Raw genomic sequence first — 24,562 nt, 5'->3', positions numbered from 1 at the left:
GAAATTACACTTATTGTGGCAGCGTATCGCTAGAAAATATGCTATGCGGCAGCGTTTCACCAGAAAATACACGTAATGTGGGCAGAGAAGGCACAGAGGAACACAGCGGCAGCTGCCTGCAACTTACACTGAGCAGATGCAGCAGGGGCGGGGCTTAGTCTGGGGATGGGTCTTCATTTGAGGGCGGGGCTTAATCCAGCAACATGGCTTGTACTGCCTATGCTTAAAAGCGCCCCTGCTCTTTAGGATCCAGCGATGTCCTCCACAGCCAGGCCAATCCAGTGCTTAGACTCTGGAAGTGCAGCCACACTGCGCCCTATCCTTACAGACAGCTTGCGCATTGGCATGGGCCTAGGCTCGGCGTTTTCTGTCATATAGTGATTTTTCAAGGCTCTCAGTGCTGTAACAGGCTGGTGGGGGAGGAGGGGGAAGCCTCTTGAGGATTCAGAGGCTTCCCCCTCCCAAGGTGATTAACCTGTAGAGGCATTTTCCCCCTACAGGTACACTTTCAAGACACCCCCCCCCTCCCCCTCTTGACTTTTAACTGCATCAACAATCATTTGTGACCATAATAACCAACGTCTGTACAGCCATCCTTGTCTGTCCCGGTTAGAGAGGAACTTCAGTGAAAATAATGTAATAAAAAAGTGTTTCATGTTTACAATAATTATCTATAAATGATTAAGTCAGTGTTCTCCCATTGTAAAGTCTTTCCTTTCCCTGTTTCTCATCATTCTAGCCGAGTGCTGTTCCGTATCCTGATAACATTCTAATCACATCCATTGCTTCAGTAGTGCTGTGAAATGTTCCTCTCATGAGGTCATGCATCAGAACCAGAGCACCTTTTCAGAAGGTGAGTAAGAGGGGGGTTTAGTCACCTGAATATGTAGTACTGTGCTCAACGTAGCTCCATAACCTTATAAGGGGCAGAATGAGACTTGACTTGAATCACTTAAAAACCCAAATAAAACGTACAGTCCCAACATGACTTTTTTGTTTTACAAAACTGCAGTAATCTCAGGGTTAATTAAAATTCTTATTTTTAGAACACCGATTTATAGCTATATTTGCAGGTCCATTTTTGCCAAAGACATTACAGGACTGGACTAAAGCACCTTTTGTTCTCAGGGTGGCCACAGCATTAGTGCACTTCACTGCTGATGATCAGTAAGATCACCTGCAGTAGTGGTTCCTTTCGAGTCCAACTGATGCGTGCTCATAAATGCACAGTGTTTCTTGCCTGGGGCACCAAATAGGTCACAAACGGCCCTGCATATTTAAAATGTTAAATACCGTTGAGGTTGATTCACAAAGGTTACTTATTTTCCACCTTAACTGTAAGGAGTGCTAATGCATGAGATAAACAAATAAGGAGAGATAATACATGAGATAAGGAGACCTAAACCATGAGTTATGTCAAATAAGGAGAGCTAAATCATGAGTTATGTCAAATAAGGAGAGCTAAACCATGAGTTATGTCAAATAAGGATGTAACGATCGGTGTCAGCACACAGAGAGAATCTGATTGTTGATGATCTGCAGAATCATCAACAATACAGATGTATACTCGATTATGGATGATCTGCAGAATCATCAATAATACAAGTATGACTAACCTCTGGACACCTAATGAGTGAATGTATTTGATGAACCCGAGGAGCGGGAGATATAAGAGACTCGGCCAAGAGCCACCTGAGGGGCAGGTGACCCTGGGCAGTGCAGAAACTATCTCTTGATAGTGAGGACCTGGTAACCAGGGATAACAGTATTAGATGGTGAACTGTACTGCAGCCAGAGGAAGGGACCACTGGCTGCTAACAGGCCGGACTCTCTGAGGAGCGGGAGTCCTGGTTGCAGCTGACACCTGATGGAATGGTGTCACTGCTAATACTGATAGACTGGGAACTCAGGGAGAGTGACAGCTAGGATAGTCGGGCAGGCCAGGTCGGCAACACACGAGCAGATGAGGTACAGAGACGGAAGACTGATTCGGTAACCGGTACAGGCAGGGTCTGGCAACAGGTAGACAGGTATGCAGAGGTACCGAATCAGAAAGCAAGAGAAAGGTCGACAGAGCAAATAGTCATAACATATAAATATAACCGAGTCCTAGACTGAGGTGTGAGCTCCTTGATCTCGACACCCGGGAACTAGTCTAGAGTATAACACAGTAATGACACAGTCCCTAAGCTTGGGTGTGAGGTCCTTGGTTACAACACCCTGGAACTGGTCTAAAGTATAACAGCAATGACACAGTATCCCTAAGCTTGGGTGTGAGGTCCGTGGTCTCAACACCCTGGAACTGGTCTAACATATAACACAAACGTATTCTGGCTAAGTGTGAATTTCCAGGTCCTCCTGGTTCTAACACACTGTGGGATCTGACTGGTCTGAGTGCTCACACATAAGTATTCGCAACGGCAGACAACCAGCAACTGACAGGCAAGAAGTATATATAGAGCAGCGCTCCTCAGCGCCACCCAGCCCCACTTAGCCAATCACCTACTACGCTGGGATCAGCTGATCGTCCTGATCAGCTGATCCCTCTCCTATTGGCATAAAGGTCCTGCCTTCTAGCGCGCGCGCGCAGCTCTCCATCTGTGTGCACTACTAGGCTCAGACACACCAGGCGCATGCTGCTGTGCGGAAACCGCCGGTCTGAACGCGAAGACAGCCGCCCCGCTGCCAGACCGCGCGGTGGTGTCTCCGCAATCCATTACAAAGGAGAGCAAAATCATGAGTTATGTCAAATAAGGAGCGCTAAACCATGAGTTATGTCAAATAAGGAGAGCTAAATCATTAGTTATGTCAAATAAGGAGAACTGAACCATAAGTTATGTTAGGTAAGGAGAGATAAATTGTGAGTTAATAAATAAGGTGAAATAATTTCACAGAAAAGCTTTGTGAATTAGGCCCACTGTTCCCTGGCAGACATCTCCTCAAAACTTGTCTACTCAGGTTTTCTTTCTTTGTCTAATATTGCAATTGGTTTAACCCTTTGCTGTTCATGACAATTACTATGGTCAAGGTAGTTTAAAAGGAATGCAAGTTGTGAGACCTATGGAAGTTGCCGTATTTATTTTCTTTTAAAAATTACCAGTTGCCTGGCAGTTTTGCTGATCTTTCTAGTCAGTAGGGTCTAAATCGCACACCTGAATCAAGCATGCAGCTAATCGTGTCATATTTGACATAGACCTCTGATCTGCATGCTTGTTCAGGGTCTGTGGTTCAAAGCAGAGGATCAGCAGGACAACCAGGCAATGTGCATTATTTAAAAATAAAAAACATGTCAGCCTAGATTTCCCCTTCATCACGGGTTCAATGACTTGATTATACTGGAACGTTACTGACTGTAGAAGTGGTTAGTGAAGCTGAATAGCAGTCTGATCACTTCTGCAAGTCCCATCATCATCTGCTAAAATCCATCGTCCATCCTGTGGTGCTGATCTCCTTCACACTGAAGCCCCCCTCATAGTGCAATGCACTCATTCATTACCACTGAACAAGAAGTGGCCATTCCTTGTCAATTCAGGCTCAAGGTTTCAGCAGTGTCCATGGTTGCTAGGCAGCAGACACTGGGCATTATCTTGTGCTCTGGCTTTTGCTGCATGCATTGGAGACATCAAAGGTCTAATAAGACCCCACCATCTTTATAAAGAACAAATAGTCATACAGTTAATATACACATGCTCACAAAAACAACTATTAAAGTAGGCAGGGTTTCTTTTTCAATTAAAATTAGGGATAATGTTAAGGTGCCTAACAGTACAATGTGTTCATCAAATGCGATCGTTCGATCAGATTTGTATATACAGAGGTGACAGAAAGTATAAGTATATTATACTTTATGGTGCCTCTGTATACACAAATCATTGACTATCCACCCGGTGGTTGGGTGTTTCTGCCCTTTTTTCTTCCTATCTATGGAGAGCGACTTCTTAAGGTGGCTACACTCCATACCATTTTTTAAATATCTGTTCAATTCAAGAATAGCAATGAATTTTTCTGACTGATCTTCATAGAGGATTCACCTCGAAATAAAAGCACATAGCTCTCCTTAGGGTAAAACTGTCTAACAGTGGACAGAGTTGCAAACGAGGAAGTGATGATCCAGCATGGAGCGGTCTGACGCTGAGGCAATTGGGGACCTGAGACAACAGGTCGCTGAGTAGCCCAGCTGGGTGTCCACTGCATGGGGGCGAGCGCAATAAAACTCTGTGCCTGATAATGTATCTGGGAGCATATGATTGTGCATTTTTTACTTTTTAATATACTGTTAAACCGTTTTACCCTAAGGAGAGCTATGTGCTTTTATTTTGAGGTGAATCCTCTATGAAGACTTTTCAGCCAAAAGCAGGCAGTGGATTGGTAGAGACTGGGGATCGCCTGAGAGTATCCCAGAAGCACATTTGACCAATCTTACAGGAGGTCATTTGGAAAGTATGAGTGCCCAGTCTTGCGGGTGTGGTGAAGGTGTTTATGCACTGAAGCTGATACAGCTAATGTTGTCCACTCTGAAGCCTGAAGACTGAAATAAGAACTGTTCATATGAATGTTGATCTCAGGACATTTGGTCATCTTTATCTGCTGCTAGGTCTATTCTAGAGGTGTAGTGCGGACGGTATTGTATTGTATTGGAACTTTAGATTTTTTAGAAATCACACCACCTGTGCACATACCTGGTATTCTGTACTCTTTTGCATGCCAGCACAGTGTATTTATTTTATGATGGTCTTATGTGTGTCGCTCGGTCGTCAGTAATCTGCCCTCATTCTCTTTGCTCTAGTCTAGAACACTGCCTGCTGGCTGCACATGGGAAATATCTACTTCTTCATGTGTAACGTACAGGTTATATAATATTGTGTATCTACATGTGTATGTTGTCTCTGGTATACAGTGTATTTGATTGGGAGTGTATGTATGATTTTCTTCTATTCTGTTTCATGAAAACAGAAGAGATACATGATATATTATTTAATAGAATGCATTCCCATTTAATTGTAAAGCATTTATACCCAGCACATTGCATGTTGTAAAAGAGGCCTCCTATTGCTTTTTGCTAATGGCTGAAGCTCAGTTTACATCGATGTCTTTATTTGTCAGGGATGTTTAGCGGCAGACATGACACCATGAAGACAAAGTAGAAGATACTGAAGAATGCTTCTCCGAAACCGATTTCTTTTACTGCTGGCTCTGGCTGCTCTTCTGGCCTTTCTAAGCCTAAGTCTCCAATTCTGTAAGTATGTTACCACTTTATTGATAAAGGTCACAGTTGCCTAGCCAATGGTCTTATTATATCCCAGTAATGCTGTTGTTCAGTCACTAGTGAGTCAAGTCTGAGTCTTTGCTCATGGACCCTCTATACTCTACTGCCTCTCAAAGCTTGTCCAAGCTCATGTTTGCTGCTTCCATGATACTATCTAGACATCTCATTCTCTGCCCTCCCCTCCTCCTTCTCTTGCCCTCGATCTTTCCCAGCAGCAGGGTCTTCTCCAATCATTCCTGCCTTCTCATTATGGCCCTTATTCAATTCACATTTTCTCCTAATTTTTCTCCTCAGATAATTTCACAAATTAAAAAAAAGCCCTTTAAGCCATCAGCAAGCAAGGAAATACAGTACTAGTGCAGGTGTGCTGGTGTTCTGGATGACTTGTGTTTGGTAACCTGAGTAAACCAATCCCATTATGTGTGAGGCAGACTGTTACGACATTTGACATATTCTTCTTGCTGTAATATGCTGTGTCAGCGTTCTCTTGCTTTGAAGAAAGCCAGACTGATTGAAAATGTTCAGTGGCGTCCCATTGGTCACGCAGGTCTAAGCTGACAGGAATGTTCTTTCAGGTAACCATCTTGCCACTGTCTCCTGTAGGGAGAACGTTTCACAGGATTTTGCTGAATATGAATAGTTCAGAGAAATTCGTTATAAACTGGCTTGCACTAAGGTGGTTGTCACACTTGCTATATTTGCAGGTGTGTTGCAGCATGCAGCAAAATGCGCACCAATCCGATCATCATTGAAGCCAATGGCCTGCTCAAGAAATGTGTTCCGTTTGCATGTTTTTTCTGCAGTGTAAAATTGGACAGCTTTCCGCGTTCTTCTGCACAATGTGCAGGTCCCAAATTACAATGTATTTTGCAATAATACGGAAAACTGCAATCGAACCTGGAAAATCATGGACAGAAACGCGATCGCAGGCGTGATCGCAGAGTGCTGGAAACTCTGAAAACACACAAAAAAGCGCAGGAGCAGCTCTGACGCCTGCATAAAAGGTTTACTGCTTTACTTTATTTGATAGCATAAAACCACATTCATGCTAATATATCTTTAATGTTAGCTAAGTTTAATGTACCATAATAATTTTGTAAGCAACAGCCACTCTGTACCATTTATAATGGGGGGGCGCTAAAGCTGGGCATACATTACTAGATTAGGTATGGTGAATAACTGATATCTATCTGATATTGATCATTTACCTGCTTTTACTGCTTCTTTCAGCTGTTGCATAGGCATGCTGTCTATATCTCTGAGCATCTTCTGGCATCTTCTTTTTCTTTTGCCAAGCATGAATGATTTCCATTCTTCTCATCATTCTAGTGAACACTCTGGCATCATTTCTTTAAAGGGAAGGTTCAAGCAAAATAAAAAATGAGTTTCACTTACCTGGGGCTTCTACCAGCCCCATGCAGCCATCCTGTGCCCTCGTAGTCACTCACTGCTGCTCCAGTCCCCCGCTGGCAGCTTTCCGACCTCGGAGGTCGGCGGGTCGCATTGCGTACGTTTTTACGCATTCCCGCTAGTTAAGAACATTAACACATACGTTTTTACGCGTTACTGGTTCAATGCGTAAATTTTTACGCATTGAACCAGTAATGCGTAAAAACGTATGTGTTAATGTTCCTGCACTAGTGGGAATGCGTAAAAACGTACGCAATGCGGCCCGCCAACCTCCGAGGTCGGAAAGCTGCCAGCGGGGGACTGGAGCAGCAGTGAGTGACTACGAGGGCACAGGATGGCTGCATGGGGCTGGTAGAAGCCCCAGGTAAGTGAAACTCATTTTTTTATTTTGCTTGGACCTTCCCTTTAAGTTCCAGCTTTGGCACTTTCTTGCTCAACATTCATGACTAGACTCTTCAGTACTTCCTCAGTTTCAGCCATCAGTGTGGAATCATCAGCATATCTCACATTGTTAGTATTCCTGCCAGTTATTTTAATTCCAGCATGTGACTCATCCAAACTAGCTTTCCGCATTAGATATCCAGCATAGAAGTTAAATAAATAGGGAGACCATATGCAACCTTTTCGCACTCCTTGACCAATAGTGAACCAGTCAGTTACTCCATAATCAGCTCTTTGATTACTAAGCTATTAGTTGGTAATTTTAGATCTCTGCCTGCAATTGAGGATGAAATATAAGGGAACAGTGGTGGGTAGTGTTTGGGTGTGTATATATACTGCTCAGATATACCCTTCCAAAAATTGGTTGACCACCTGTATCCTGGCATGTGCCTGTGTGCCATCTACATCCTAAAAGTGTGTGCACTTTCTCCACCACCCTCTGTGTGCATAAATATTTTTTTAAAGCCTGTGTAAAGTAACTGCACTTATTCAGATTTGACATATACAATATATCATATACTAAAACTTAATGCGTTCTCTTATAACTAATAAAACAAGACAAAGTACTGCCTGACCCTGTTAGTAGTACCCTGTAGGGTTGTAAGTGTTGCTGAGAAAAATATGATACTAAATGCATGCAGCAAAAGTCTCATTTGGCCTCAGAGGCCTGCACCATAAAATCACACATCACACAGCACTTAGGAATCTGAATAATTAGAGACTTGGCAAACGTTTTCACTGCAGCAACCACATATTAAGAGGCAACATTACTGATCCAACCTGAAAACACTTCTGGAAGGTGAAGTCTGGCCCTTTCACCACGGTGCCGTGAAGCAATCCTAGTTAAAGTGTATCTCCACAAACAGAAAGAGGGCAATATTGCTTTCTGTATGGCCAGGCTGAAAGTCAGTAGGCTATTATTGGACACTGATTATTAGTATTACCAGACATTGTGATGCACAGTTCTGAATGACAGACCGGTTTCCTTGCCTCAGTCAGACCCTTTAAATGTGTGTGCAGCATTTTCAGGTGGTTTAGGGTCGCCTCAGCTCTGTGCCCAGTTCAGTAACTTCTGAGCAGGTGGTAACTGCCCACCAGACATTACATGCAATGGCTTTCATCCACATAAGTGTTCATTGCCTGTCAACTATTGGCTCTTACCATTCTTGTGACTGTCCCGATTATATAGCATTCAATAAAGACAGGTACTGCAGGCCACCAAAACAACTTAGGCAGATGCTATCAGATACAAGGTCACCGCCAACCCCAATGCAGACCAAGAAACACAAAGGGAACAGAGGTCAACCGAAAATCCTTTTAAACTCCTTGCATTCTTACCTTCTGCATCCATCCACGTTACGCTTCCCCGCCGCAAGGGCAATGCAAGTCTATGGAGACTAGTACACTTAACACAATGCGACACGATGATGACACATGACCTGTGTCTCTCTCTCTCTCTCACTCTCACTCTCACTCTCTCTCTCTCTCACACACTCTCTCACACACTCTCTCACACACTCTCTCACACACTCTCTCACACACTCTCACACACTCTCACACACACACACACACACACACACACACACACACACACACACACACACACACACACACACACACACACACACACACACACACACACACACACACACACACACACACACACACACACACACACACACACACACACACACACCTCTATTCTCAAAACTTCTATTAAATGACTTATTTATCAACTAATTGGTAAAAATAACATGTCAGCACTTTTACAAGCAAAATAAATGTGTTCTGTTGGTAGGAAGAGGGATGATGGTGCCGTTGCTGAGCTGCCATCATGTCCCCATCCTCTCTCTCACCAGTCCTCATTACTACTGAGTATTGTGAGAAAATGTCACTCTGCCTGCTTTCACTTACAGACAACTACAAAGTTAGAACTAATTTATAATGCCCCCTGTGTGTTGTCCCCAATCCTGTAGTCTTCAGTGCTGTTGTCACCATTTGTCTTTGTCACCTCTTCCACTGCACAGCTGCTCTGACACAAATAAAATGGCCCTGACATGTGACTAATGATCCTGAACTGAACCTGGCAAAGTCCATTACTTTTCCTTTATAGCAAAGCAAGTGCAGATAAATAAATAGCTTTGCTGCTTCATATGAGTAATAAGTAGAAAGTTCACCTAGCATAGAAGATTCCACTAATCCAGTAAGTAGAATCCATGCTAGCCAATGGAAGCCACTGCCAGTTAGCTGGTTGCTGATTAATTATAACAAAACGTGTCACTAGTCTACAGGCTAGCGACGTGTCTATACAGCATAGGGCCTGAACTGTCGCCCAAGTGATCAAGTCCCGATCCCTGCGGTTGACAGACATTTAACGTGTACAAACCTTTAGGACCAGTGGTTTTATAGATTACTGAGCTGTAATATATCAAATCAAGCAGACAAGCAAGGATTGTCCAAACAATCATTAACCTTCTGAACAGTGCTGTTCGTAATGGAAAAATCTACACTTACGGATCATTACGCGTAATTTTACGCTATTACGCATTACACAATTACGGTTACGGCGTAGGAAATTATCTACGGTACATCACTGTAATTACGCGTAAACTTACGCAGTTACGCGTAAGGATACTGTAATGTAGGCGCTTACACTACGATGTTACGCGTAGTGCTGTAATACCCATTAATGCGTATTTTTTTACGCATACGGACGATATGTACGCAATAGCCGTCAATGTGACAGTTATTGCGTACATATCATTCGTATGCGTCAAAACGTACGCTTATACTGAAGGGCGGGAGAAGATACTATTGGTTGCTTAGGATGTTGACTGATTGGCTACTCTTAGAAAAGGGGAGTTTTTACGTTAGTAATTACGCGTAAAATTACGCGTAAGTGTTCGTAAAATTACGCATACCTAGCAATTACGGTAGACAGTGTAATTACGATACCACTCTACTGCTTACGCGTAAATAATTACGCGTAAGACCGTAATTTACGCGTAGCGCTTACGCGTAAATTTACATTGCATTACGATGCGTAATTACGCTCATGCGTAATTTCGGCCCAGCACTGCTTCTGAACTCAAAACACATGTTTACAACAGGGTTGAACACTGACAGTAATAAAAGCAATCAGGTTGACAAAATGAAGTAGCTTCATTCCCAAAACAGACTGCAGTATATTTTGTACTTGACCAATTCACCACAATGAATTTCCCTTAGGGAACCTCATCACAATATGGTGCAGTCCATCTTGAAAACTATTCTGACACTCTGGTTGCTTTTATCACTGTAAAGTCATACATCTAGCGATGATGGGAAGATTCGACCAAGAGACAAATCTCTCTCTAATCGGATTTGATTAGAGAGAGATCTGTCGGCTGCTCACTGCAGGCCGATTCCTGATCAGTTTCATGCTGAAGTCAATCCGGAATTGGCCTTGTGATGCCACATCCACCTCCTCGCCTGCCCGACACTGTCCCCCTAATGTGCCCCCCCAGAGAACTATACATCACCTGTCCTTGGCTGCCACTTGTTCTACGATGCCTTCGGGCTGGGTACTTCAACCACACACATGCCCCGTTACTCCAGCAACCACATGGGGCACATGGAAGGACGTAGGGCAAGCGGCGGCCACTAACAGGTAATGTATAGTGCACTGGGAGGGGGGCACATTAGGAAGGACAGCATCAGGGATTTTGTCACGATCGTCACTCATCCCGATATTGCTCACTGTTACCGCCGCACACTCAAGCGAGCGAGTCGACCCGACCTCTTGCAGCATGTCCAACCAATTTGATCGCACTGTCAATTGACCATGCACTTGGTTGCACCGATTTTCATCCAATTATGATTATAATAATCACATCGGATGGTCGCTCGGCCGCCAAGTCGCCTGACCAATGGTGTAGAGCGAGATCATGGGGCCCCATAGCAAAACTTTCATGGGCCTCTCAGATGTAGGCACTCTTAAGCAATGCTACCTGCTCCTACCCTATGGAAATTACTTAATTGGGCAATTTACATTCTCATGCAATCAACACTGCACATAGTTCATGGTCACTGAAACAAAGTCAGGGGGTGGAGGAACACAAGAAAGTTAGTGGTGAATACATTAAATAGACTGTAACAAAATTTTCAGCCTTATTTCTCCTATCCTACAAGTTCTTATACCTGTTCTAATGTGCTCTGGCTTACTGCAGCACTTTCTAGTTGCACTGTCTCTGAAATATATCTTATCTTCCTTTCTTTGTCAAGCTTTGTCAACCCAGAGAGGAACGTGCTGCCTCTGCTGTGATAGGGACAAATTATGCACGCCCCCTCCAGGCTCACTCCTGTGTGCTTTGTTTATTTCTCACTCACAGACAGGTCCCTGCTCTCAGTCTTAGCTGTGTCTGTGAGGCTGTGGGAGAAGGGAGCTGCCTGTCACATGCTGACAATTTGTTACCCAGACACAAGTGCAGAGCCCAGACTCCTGGCTCAGAAGAAACAGCGGTTTATAAAGGAGTCTGAGGATTCTTGTTGCGCTTTAGTGGCACAGAGCCGCAGAGACAGAAGGTAAAACTTTTTTTCTAAACTTGCACATAACATCTGAAGGCTGCGTTCACTGTGTAATAATAAAAACTTGTAATGCAAACATAAGGCAATATACAGTACAACCTGTTTCTTTTCAGTATACCGTACATACTCGCAAGCAAGCCAAATTTTTCACCCCCCAAAAGTGGCCCAAAAGTTGGGGGGTCGGCTTGCTTGCGAGTCATGTGCCAGTATGGGTATAGGTAGTGCCCCTCCCCGCTCCCCCCGCGGCCGCCGCTGCTATTACCTTAGGCGGCACCGCTTCCTCTATCCCCGTCCTGCTCCGGTAACTTATTCACAGCAGCGCGCCCCTCGGCGGCTGCTGTGATGATGGTGGAAACCATAGAGAGCGGTTCCCATAGTAACAGCGATACATATCGCCGCTACAGGAAGCCGCTCTCTATGGTTTCCTCCGTCATCACAGCAGCCGCCGAGGGGCGCGCTGCTGTGAATTAGTTACCGGAGCATGACGGGGATAGAGGAAGCGGCGGTTCATTTCACTTTAGATTGATTTTGGGCTTAAATTTAATTAAATTTAATTATAAATGGGAGGGTTTGGATGGAGCACAGACTGATTCTTCCCAGTCATTTTGTATGTGAATATGGATAGTTGGGCTGTTACTGGTGCATGTGTGGCTATCTTTACTGGTTTCAGGAGCAGGTGCGGTAACCCTGTAATGTCCTGTGGCTGGAGCTGCACATACCAGTATTTACTGCTCAACACACTCAGAGGAGATCCTTGAGTAAAAGGAGGAAGCAGCAGGGGAGCGATTTATCAGCACAATAATCACCCTGCTTCACTGTGGGGACAGCTCTGAACATATCCTATAATATGCAGTAGGAAAGCTAGTTAATCATTAATAAGCAAAAGCACAAAGAGTTGTACTGTTAGGCAGCCAAGTCAAAACACAGCAGTTCTGGCACAGATTGCTGGCTGAAGGACTTTTTGCACTGAAGCCACATGTTGGATTATCTCATAGGATTTGCTAAACGTTTGTGATGTTACTGTGTTGGGGGGGGGAGCCTGGGAAAATGAAATGGCCAGATCCATTGTTTATCTCTCAGATCTCCACTATGAGTACAGCAACCCTGACTCAAGGCTTATGATGCTGAGTGCAGACTGAGAGCACGTGACCAATTATCACAGCTGTACACTGGACAGCTGCCAACAGTATACACTTCACTGGCTGGCACATGTGATGGTATTGTGGTGTGAAGAATAATGCAGCTTTAACAGATGGTCAGGCGACTGACATTGAACTTGTGTAGAATTTTTACTATAGTGGTGCATGTAAAGGCTCATACACACGAACACAAGGAATCCAGTGCAGGAGATTTGGGAGCAGCCGGCGCCACCATAGACCGTAATAGGAATTACGGCTATAGCGGCGCACAATGAGTAACTTCAGCGCCGTCAGAAGACGGAGCTGAAGTCACTTTTAAAACACTGTAATTTGTCCGCCTGTAATAGCTGGAAGCCGAATTACATCATTCCCCACCATCCACGTGGACCAGGAGGGGGAATAGTAATTAACTCTGCCGGGACTTGTGCAGGAGCAGGGCAAGCCGTATATCGTCCATATCCTGTGCCCAAGTCTTCCTGCTGCGATTTCTCTCGTACGCCATACACACGCTCAACCAAACTGCCTGATTATCGTCTGACTTTAGTCTGTTGAAAGACAATCAGACATGTGTACAAGTACAAACGACAAACTTATAACAGTCGGATATACTCATATGACGGTTGGGCTGATACCCTGCAGTTGGCTGGGTGTGTATGTTAACCACTTGAGGACAGCCATGTTACCCCCCCCCCCCCCCCTCTAGTGGCCAGGACATTTATTGCTTAAATGGCCACTGCAGCTTTAAGGCCAAGCTGCAGGGCCGAACAACTCAGTACACGAGTGATTTCCCCCCCCCCCCCTTTTCTCCCCACCAACAGAGGTCTCTGTTGGTGGGGTCTGATCGCCCCCCAGATGGTTGTTTTTTTTGGGGGGGGAGTAAATATTTATTTTATTAAATTTTCAATAAAATACACTATTTTTTATTTATTCTATATACCTCCCTCCCCCCGCCAGCCAATCAGTGTGATCAGCTGTCATAGGCTTCAGCCTATGACAGCCAATCACTGTTTAGTCTGCCAGGGGGACAGCTGTGTCACACGACTGTCTCAGTACAGCGCTGCTGCAGATTGCAGCGCTGTACAAAGTATAACAGTCTCCCGAGGCGTGTGTGCGATCTCCTGCTAGCCCCATAGACGGCCGTGGAGCGGTCCTGGGGCTGCTGCACTGCTTACGCCAATTGGTGTGGAACAGTCAGCTACAAGTTGAGCGACTTGTGCTTATTTTGAATAATTTTGAATAATGCAGTCCATCATTCCGCTTGCATGCTAAATGAGTTAGTCGTTTAGTAGGTTTGGACGTGTGGACGTACAGGTCGTGTCAACGTCTTGTAATAACTGAACAGAGCCCTCCCTCTCAATGCCCAACCATAACCAACTCCCCTGTCAATTCGATGCCTACACTTAAAGTGTATCCGAGCTGAAGCTCGGGTACAAAATCAGACACTTACCTAAAGCGAGAGAAGCCTCAAGATCCTATTGAGTCTTCCCTCTCTATTCAGTTGTCCCCTGTTGCTGAGCGAGCCACTCTGTAGGAAGAGAAGCTGATGCGATTAGCAACAAGCGACAATGCTGTGTCGCTAATCGTCCCGGGAGCGGGGGGGGGAGGGGGGAGGGGATGGGAGCACGCTCAGCAACAGGGGACAACTGAATAGAGAGGGAAGACTCAATAGAATCTTGAGGCTTCTCTCTCTTTAGGTAAGTATCTGATTTTCTGATTTTGTACCCGAGCTTCAGCTAAGTGTAGGCATCGAATTGACAGGGGAGCGGTATAGCTGACCGAGCCCGCCCGCTCATACACAATAGGCCGGAGCTGCGGGCTCCGTGCTACTGTGTGGCCCTAACAGTGGTAGAGAAGCTGCGCGGCCCCGATGTGGAAGGGGGGGGGCACACTCGGCAACGGGGGGCTTCCGGCCACCGAGGGAAGCCTCAATAGGAACCTGAGGCTTTCCTCTCTTCATGGCAAGTATCCGATTTTTGGGTTCACTTTAAGACCCCCTGCTGATGTCTAAACCCTAAAGACCACCCCACATAGGCGCCTATGTTTATGCCATGCCGGCTGTTTGAGGCCTTAGTGTTTATAGCGGGCAGCTCCAGCCCCCAAATATCCTGTTGTAGCCGCTGATCACAGCTATTAACATAAGTGCCTATGACAGTGCCTGTATTACCGGGGGCCTATGGTGCTCAAATGAACTGATTCGCTTAAAGTTTGTGAACCCATTACAATTGTCTATATTTTATATGAATGTGACTTCAATAAGTCTGATTTTTAAACAAGGTCTACATATCATTTGTAGTTAAAGGAAACCTAGTTAAAGGGAACCTGAGGCTAGAGGGATATGGAGGCTGCCATATTTATTACCTTGTAAACAATGCCAGGTGCCTGGCAGCCCTATTGATCTTCTGTCATAAGTAGTGTCTGAGTCAAAACCCTGGAATAAGCATATGGCTAATCCAGTAAAACCTGAGTCAGCTGAGTTCCTGATCTGCTGCATACTTGTTCAGGATCTGTGGCTAAAAGTATTAGAGACAGAGGATCAGGAGGACTGCCAGGCAACTGGTATTGTTTAAAAGGAAATAAATATGGCAGCTCCCATATCCCTCTCATCTCGGGTTCCCTTTTAAACAAATGAAATGATACTGGACCATATATTTATTGCAAAACAAAAAGATCCCAAAAAAACAAGTTATATAATAATAAATTCCTATCTGAGTCAGTGTGCAGGACTGGATAACAGTGCCGTTATGGCTGCACAAGGACTGGAAATCAGATTGTGTTTTAGGACACATTCAAACAAACGCTAAAGAGTCCACAAACTTTCAAACACCACAGTATATAGCCTGCCAGCATTTCATACCTTCTAATATGGCCCAGTAGCCTATCATTCACCCATTGCTACACTTCAGCTCTCAGATTAGTGGACAGGGTCAGAGGGAGTTCACTCATTTACACTTCACTGGGCTTCATGTGACCCAGTACAATGGCCAGTTGACCAAAGATGGCTCCATACCTGAATGTTGGCATTGGGTACACCCAATAAACTGCTGTAGCAGGTGTCTCACATTTTTTTATTGCAAGAAGTAAAACATACCAAGTACATTTCCTGCATTCATAAAACATGTACCTGAGCTAGGATTTTCTGTTAATACAATGGCAGTGTTCTCCCTCAAAAAAAAAAATAAAATAAAAAAAAATCATTATTTATTTATTACAGTTATAAAGCATCCATGTCTTCTGTGGCGCTGTAAAGAATAATAGAATTGTTAAGACAACAGCAGGTGTAAACCATTATTATAATCAGGCCATTATATACTTATGTTCCACAGTTAGGCTTTTAAGCAGATTATAATGAGGGCAAAATACATGTTCTAGAGTAAGTTGACATAATTGACATGGGGGATTGGTTTTCTTTTAGGCACCCTGTCATTAAATTATGATTGTACAGTGCTTACACAGCCTCCTGGGTTGTATTGGTATAGGTTACCTGCTAGTGCTCTTAGCCACTTACACACTTCTAGGAGTTCTGGTTCACCACTAGCTTGCTGGGCAATCTGTCAGTCTGAGTGGTTCAAGCCCTACCCCATTGAGCCACATTAAAGCAGTAGGATCAGCCATACTATGCCAGGGAAAAAAACATATATATACTTGATCTACTTACATAACACATGTATTCTACTGTCCACGTTTTGATTTCAGTATATGTTAGTAAGTAAATGACGAGAATTCTGTTCCTGGTGGGGGCCATGTCTTTTGCCCACAGTTAAGACTGACTCATGATGTCATTTCTGCCCTTTACTTTTTTTCTTGTCTCCTCCAATCGCTGAGTCACCTTAGCCTTGCTTGTAAACACAAGTGAGTAGGGGATTAGGTTTCAGATTAGCAGCTGGCAGGGAAATAAAGTGAAGAGGAGGAATAGATTATAGATAAGAACCCCCAGCATGCAATTCTTTGGCAACTACTACTAAAGGGCCAGTGCTCAATAAGTATGTGATAACTCCAAATCATAACAGCAGAAAAAAGTTTTGAATGCAGGATTAGCACCTTTATCACTTAATACACTCAGACCAGTTGCTGTTGAAATTTGATTTTTATGGTGACGATACCGCTTTAAAGGTAACCTAAACTGAGAGGGATATAGATGTTTCCTTTTAAACAATACAAGCTGCCTGGCAGTCCTGCTGATCTTTGGCTGTACCGTAGTAGTGGCTGAATCACAGATCTGAAACAAGCATGCAGCTAATCCAGTCTGACGTCAGTCAGAGCACCTGATATGTATGCTTGTTCAGGGGCTGTGGCTGAAAGTATTAGAGACACAGGATCAGCAGGAGAGTCAGGTAACTGGTATTATTTTAAAAGGAAAAATCTATATCCTTAGAGACACTGAAGCGAAAAAAAAAATGATATAGTGAATTGGTTGTGTACTATGAATAATTACTAGAAGATTAGCAGCAAAGAAAATATTCTCATACTTTTATTTTCAGGTATATAGTGTTTTTTTCTAACATTGCATCATTCTATAATATGTGCAGATTACACAACACTCAGCATTCAAAATGAGTCTTTCAGAGCAGTCTGTGAAGTAATGACCTCTCCTCTGGCAGAGGAAAAGTAAATAGTCCAGGAACAGTTGAGATAATAAAAGTCAGATAACAGCCCTCTCCACGACTAACTTAGTCAGAGAGCTTAATGGCTTGTTTGCATAGAGATAACAACTGGAGTTTCTCAACTCTTCCTGTACTGGAAACAATTAGACTGATGTATCTGATCTTAATGTTTTATTTCTTAGCTGTACTACACATACAAATCATAATATCATAATTTTTTTTTCGCTTCAGTGTCTCTTTAAGGTTCCCTTTAATACATGCAATACACTGATGAGGATCAACCAGTCTGAAACAGCCTGTATGCATGTTGGTTTAGTGTGGCTCTGTACAATCAACAGGTGTGAAGGCCTTCACACCATTGCACTCCAGTGGTTTTGGGGATATGTTTTAACTTTCAGTGACAAACATGGATAATTTGCATATTTAGCAGTGATGCATTGTGGGAGACATCCTATACTCACCCCAGTCTGCATAATAGCAAATACCTTCTGTTTTAAGAAGGCAAACTTATGTTCTGCTTGGCATGTATATCAAACTCCACGACTATAGAAATAAAATAAAAGGGCACTAGTCTGTGATTGGCCAAAATATGGAATTTGGTAACTAGAGAATGGAAAAAAGAATTGGATGCTATAGGCCAGCATCTAGAAACACGAATAGGCTTTATGTCACATCGGATAGAAGTCTGCGTCGTATAATGTCGGGATCAGAGGGTTCAACGTGTTAATGGGAGTCTCAGCAGACACACCACTAGAATCCTGCTTAAATATGTAAGTTAATGTTAGCCCCACAGAGAACAAGACGGGCTTTCTTCCTGTGGTCCAGCGCGGTCTGTTTCCATGTACAAGGAACTGAATCAGCTGTAAGGTATGCAGCGCTGTGAAAGGCAGGCCTGTCCCTCTTTAGGAGGTGCTCTGCCAAAGAGTAAAAATATACAGTGTGTTTAAACAAACCATCCCATTTCCATACTGAACGGCATCTGGACGGCTACAGCACCAGGGCAACATGCTTCCCCTTCTTCTCTTACTAGGTAAACTATGTTATTATCATCCTTTCATATTGTAGTATGATCTTGCTATAAGCACATCTGTATTATTTAACCAGTGATTGCTGCTGGTTAATGCTTTGCTGTAATTTGTTGGTATTGTGGTAGACGGCGTTCCTACTTGCAGCGAGATGGGTCAGCGTCGCCGCTGAGATCTCCGTAAGAAATAATCCTGCTTTGTTTCGCTGTGTTATGTCCGTGCCTGTAGGTGACTTTCACAGTGAAACAGCCGTACAAAACCACTAATGTCTCCGCAGGCAGTGTGTGGTTAATAGTTGATATAAAATCAGGTAATTGCCCATTCTCTAATGATCGCTGAGCATTTCCAGTGGCTTTTCATTTTTCCCTGACAGCTTGAGTAATATTATAGAGATATTTTTTTACAGTATAATGTCTGCACAGGGAGAACGCTGCGCTCGTTTCTTGGAGGATAACTATTTTTCTGACACTTTTATGTTTAAAGAAGCGTTAGTGTTTTTTCTTTTTTTTTTTTTTTTTTTTACTCAAGTGTTTTAATATGGGGCCTGCATCAATAATTCTATATACCTGTATTATTAATTTTTTTTTTTTTTTACCCCCATACTAAGATACTGATAAAGGACATCCAGTATGCACAATATGTGCTTATACCAATAGTAAACTAGCCACAATACGTGTTCTAAAATTTTTTTCTAAAATAACACCATGACTTCTTACATGTTTCTTTTTGTCTCTACACTCCTCAACACCTCTGTGGAGTTCTTATCTGCACTGCAGCAAACACTAAATGTGCCCATACATCTAGCGATTTTGCGTCCTGATCGACCAGTGATCTGATAATTTTATTCAATCGGATGAAAATCGGTGCGGCAACATGTTAGCCTGATTGATAATTGCATCGATAGAACATGCTGGAAATTCTCAGTAGACATAGTCAACTGGGTGTATGGCAGTAATGGTTTGCGATATTGGGACAAATGACTGTCCCCTCATGTCTAAAATATCCAATGCCTCCACATGGGTGGACAGCAGGGCCGGAGTGTCGACACTCTGTTAAAGGACTACTGTAGGGGGGTCGGGGGAAAAAGAGTTGAACTTACCTGGGGCTTTTAACGGCCCCCCGCAGACATCCTGTGCCCACGCACCCACTCACCGATGTTCCGGCCCCGCCTCCGGTTCACGTCTGGAATTTCTGACTTTAAAGTCGGAAAACCACTGCGCCTGCGCGGCCGTGCCCTCGCTCCTGTTGACGTTACCAGGATCGGACTGTGCAGGCATAGACTGTACTGTGCTTGCGCAATACACTCATGGGGACGGCAGCAGGAGCGAGGGCGCGGCTGCGCAGGAGCAGTGGTTTTCCCACTGTAAAGTCGGAAATTCCAGAAGTGAACCGGACTTGGGGACAGGAGCATCGGTGAGTGGCTGCGTGGGCACTGGACGTCTGCGGGAGAACATTAGAAGCCCCAGGAAAGTTCAACTCTTTTTACCCCTACCCCCCTACAGCAGTCCTTTATCCCCTACCCTACATGTCTTTTATTGGTCCTCAAAAATATATGTTTTAAGTTAGATCATACATGTCAAACTCCAGCCTGTGGGCCAAATCTGGCCCCCAAAGCCATCAGATTTCGCCCTCAGGTGGTTTCCCCACTTTGTATTATGTTTGGCCCACTCTAGACTACCAGAGAAGCTATATTGGAGAGTAAGCTCTAGATCACCAGGGACGCCATATGGGGATACTAGGGAACTATATAGGGTAGGGAAGGGGGCCACTAGACACCAGGAAACTGTATAGTGGAGGGAGGACCACTAAACATCAGGGAATTGTATAGATGAGTGAGGGAGGACATCTAAACATCAGAAAACTGTATAGGGGAGGGAGGAGACATTAGACACCACTTAACTTTATAAGGCAGAGAGGTGACCACTAGACATTGGGGTTGGCCTTCAACTTGGTCCCAGAGCTCAATTTCAGCCCACGTTGTATTTGAGTTTGGCAACCCTAAAACACCCATGGCAAAGTGATGCTTGTAACCAATAACCTGGGAAACCACAAATGTGATTCCACCTAGGCTCCGAACCTACAGAAAGTATTCAATGTGTTTGCTTTTTGTTATTTAGCAGTCTGTTTAGCTTAGTGCTGTACTAAGCATGCTGTAATCCTGATTCATTGTGTATATTTCTATCTTTGCAGTCACCAGATGGTTGCCTGTCAGTATGCAGCTTAAGTCACAGCCACACATGCTCCCAGGTAATGTACAGCATATCACTGAATCATGGTTGCTTATTATAACCTCTTGTGTGAGAGATATAAAGCTGTGTTTAAAACCATTAAGGAAACATTTTACTTATCTTATTTTCAGACACACTATATCCTCTGATTATTTCTCAATGCAAACACCTCCTCTATATAAGCATGTATCGTATATTTTTGCAGGATTTTTAATGTCCCTTTGCTGCAGTAGCATCACATTCCACCCCTATGGGTTGTAGTTTTTTTTTTTTTTTGGAGGGGGGGGAGTTTCATGTTAATGCTGCTGAACAAACAGTTACTGGCATACTGCAGTCACATGACAAGCAGTGCAGGGAGGGAAGAGATTAACCTGATAGCTGCAATACCTTGTGTGGCAAATAAAAGTAAAAGGTTCTTAGTTTCTGGACAAACTTCGTAAATGAAATGTATAAATTCCAGTAAAATTGTACGATACTTGCAAGGGGCAATTTTACTGCTGTTCTGTGAATATACCTCCTTGTTGGTGAATCTATACTCAGCTTTTATATACTGCTTTTTTTATTTTATGTCCCACTCAGCTGCACTGTTAACATTCTGTAAGGGCACTATGCTATCTACTCCAAAATGTTTGCTGGAACCCCTACACTCCTACAGATGCACTCTGTCCATGATCTCTGGATAGTGTAATTGTTAAGGGCTCTGCCTCTGACACAGGAGACCTGGGTTCGAATCTCAGCTCTGCCTGTTCAGTAAGCCAGCACCTATTCAGTAAGGAGTTCTTTGGGCGAGACTCCCTAATACTGCTACTGCCTACTGAGTGCGCTGTAGTGGCTGCCTCGTAAGCGCTTTGAGTCCGACCGGAGAAAAGCGCTATACCAAAAAGGAATTATTATTATTATCTCTGTGCCTCTATATCTAGTATAGCAGATGCTAGAATGAGCAGAATTCCCCACAATGCAGTTCTTGGAAGATGTCCTGTGCCATGCTGTGTGCCACGTCCGCTGATAGATTCCCTCTCATGGTATACATCCCAGAGTTTGGGTAACATTGCTCTGCGGCAATCATGAGGTAAACTGAGATCTCTGTACATTCTCACAAGACAGCCCTAAACAGAAAACCCTAGACATCCCATTGCTGTGTTTTAGTACATGATATGCATAATGTAATGATAGTAATTAAATATATTTTGGTTCCAAGCTCTTCCACACCACAACCCTTATTCAGCAAGGACTGAACCGAAACTAGCTCTCTGAGGACACAGAAATTGCAGTGCAGGGTAAAATAATTTCATACCTTACACACCCTAACTTTTTACAAAGCAGACATACAGGACAACATGCTGGAAAAATATTTCCTATCTAGAACATATACTGTATTTTCCACCGTAAGAGATATATTTTTTTTTCTCCCAAAAAATGGGGAGAAAAAGAAAAATCTATGTCAGATAGGTAAGCGGGGGTAGCTGGGCACAATCTGAGATAGAAGCGGCACAGATGGACACATGGGGAAATATGGGGGAGATACAGGAGGGCATATGGGAATCTAGGAGGAGACATGGGGGACACATGAGGGATCCAGGAGGAGAACATGTACCAGACGCTCCTGGAAAATGGCCGCATCAGATTTAGAATTTTTGAATATTTTGTTCCCTGGTTTTGCCCTCTAAACCTAGGTGCGTCTTATATTCTGGAGCTTCTTATATGGTGGAAAATGTAGAATGTATCGTCTTGCATTAAATATTGTTCTTACAGGCAACCAAAAATCATTAATCCTTGTCAGTCAGTCAGAAATCATATTTAATTGTTCTGTCTCCTCTCAACCTCTACAAAAGTACACACGTGTGTATGTTTTTGTTAGCAATTGTAACACAAACGACTTCCTGTGCCGAGAATCTAGTGTGTGTGTATAGGAATCCCTAACGAAAGCATTGTTCTCCCTACTCGCATCCCATCGGGCCGCTCCGTTGGCCTTCTGCCCCACCATAGCACCAGAACACATCGCTAGCCAACAGGCTAGCAACGAGTCTGTAGAACTTCTGCCCTGCCAAGTTGTCTGGGAGTTCGGGTCCTGATCCCCGCCGGGCGCCATGCCTAATATGTGTGGATGAGGCTTAAAACTGACCTAAAAGTAAAATTGCACCTGCCTGAAGTAGATGTTTGTCTTTGTCCTGATATTTCACTGCATTGTCTCTACATTTGATAACACTTTTTCCCACACTTAATAGAATGAATGGATTTGTAGAACACGATATTTTAATTAGTGTGTCTGCTGATCTCCTGTCAATACATTCTTTTGTTGTTCAGATACAGAAGAAAAATAACGTTTACAGATGATATTTTTAGACTGGGCAATTTTCTTCTTAAAGGGAACCTAAACTGAGAGGGATATGGATATTTCCTTTTAAACAATACCAGTTGCCTGGCAGTCCTGCTGATCTCTTTGGCTGCAGTAGTGGCTGAATCACACACCTGAAACAAGCATGCAGCTAATCCAGTTGACTTCAGTCAGAGAACCTGATCTGCATGCCAGTTCAAGGGTTGTGGCTGAAAGTATTAGAAGCACAGGATCAGCAGGAGATTCCAGCAACTTGTATTATTTTAAAAGGAAAAATCCATCTCCTTCTCAGTTTAGGTTCCCTTTAATGCCTGATGGCTTTATATGAGGCACTATGGTGTGCATATGGCTGCATTTGTCCCATAGTAAATGCACTATAAATCTTTACTTTCTATGTAGCTGTCACTTAGGGCTTGTGCTGTAATCGCAAATGCTAGTCATTAGCGCTGGAGATTTTACCACGATGAACGCAGTAAAATCACTGTACACTCTCTCAACCTTTGAGTGGTCGCGATTAGTGCTTTTTTAGCGATGGTTCAACAATGCTGCATGTAGCGCGTTTTGTGATTGCCGTTAATCGCTGGGGATTGGCGGCAGTTGCGGTAGTGAGATCACTGCCATATTGTTAGTAATCATCCCAGTGACAACGGGCTCTTTAAAGTAGGTATTGTAATCTAAAAACTCTGAAACTCTTACCAACAGGTTTAGGACTAGTCTATCTCTTCCTGAGGGATTCTTAGCATTTCTTTTATTTTCAAACGCACTCCTTGAATGGTAGTGGCACAGTCCAGCTACCAGTAAAGTGTGCACTTGAATAGACAGGCTGGCTGGCTTATTTGCTTAGATCCTTTCCAAGACATGCTTTTGAAACACTATTAAGAAACTTTGAGAATCCCTCATGAGGAGATGGGCTGTCAGATTACAATAGCTACTGTAAGTGACAACTACACAGGAAGTAATTAAAAATACAGTGTGTTTAATATGGGACATGAGTGAGACCATGTATTTTAAATGTTAAAATGTTTCTCCTTAGTGCCACTGTTCCAAAGATTAAATGTCTGATTTGTCTTCTTAGGGTTTCCTATACGGGTGATACCATTTGGTCCAGGCAGAGAGGATGGCCTTGGAGCTAAGAATAGGAAAAGAATCATGCCTGATCCTCTGACAGAGCCTTCTGCACCTGATCCACTGTATGAAGCCAACCTGTACTGCAACACTCCTGGAATAGCAGAACGCAGTATGGAAGGTATTACTATGTCCAGAAAAATATCTCACTTGTACCTGATGCTGTGTGATATAAAATGGTGGATAAGGGGGCTAGATGTCAAAGGCCTGATACAGCTATATTATTACATGGTGATATGATCAGTATACATTATGTATTATACAGTATGAGGTGATGTTGTCTGTAGCTGGCTTGACCATTAAATGACCAGTAGTTCACAACCTGGCCTATATTTTACTGTCAGCGAGCCTTCCCATTCTCCTCTGGCTCCTGTAACATGGTTGTGGTTTCTCTGGCTCCTGTGATGCACCTGTGGTCACTCTGGC

The 24,562-nt window shown here is 43.6% G+C and overlaps 1 protein-coding gene across 1 annotated transcript in view; it reads left to right on the top strand.

Moving 5' to 3' along the window:
• Window positions 1-24,562, top strand: part of PXYLP1 (2-phosphoxylose phosphatase 1) — a 99,207-nt gene that overhangs the window by 43,129 nt on the left and 31,516 nt on the right. The window contains 3 exon segments of the mRNA XM_068279227.1: window positions 5,104-5,236; window positions 20,639-20,695; window positions 24,087-24,257. Of these exon segments, the coding sequence (XP_068135328.1) occupies window positions 5,158-5,236; window positions 20,639-20,695; window positions 24,087-24,257 (307 nt within the window). The 5' untranslated portion in view covers window positions 5,104-5,157.

The sequence above is a fragment of the Hyperolius riggenbachi genome, chromosome 4 (assembly GCF_040937935.1).
Source record: "Hyperolius riggenbachi isolate aHypRig1 chromosome 4, aHypRig1.pri, whole genome shotgun sequence".
Lineage (NCBI taxonomy): Eukaryota > Metazoa > Chordata > Amphibia > Anura > Hyperoliidae > Hyperolius > Hyperolius riggenbachi.
Note: the sequence above shows the minus strand (reverse complement) of the source record. Positions and strands in the feature narration are given on the sequence as shown.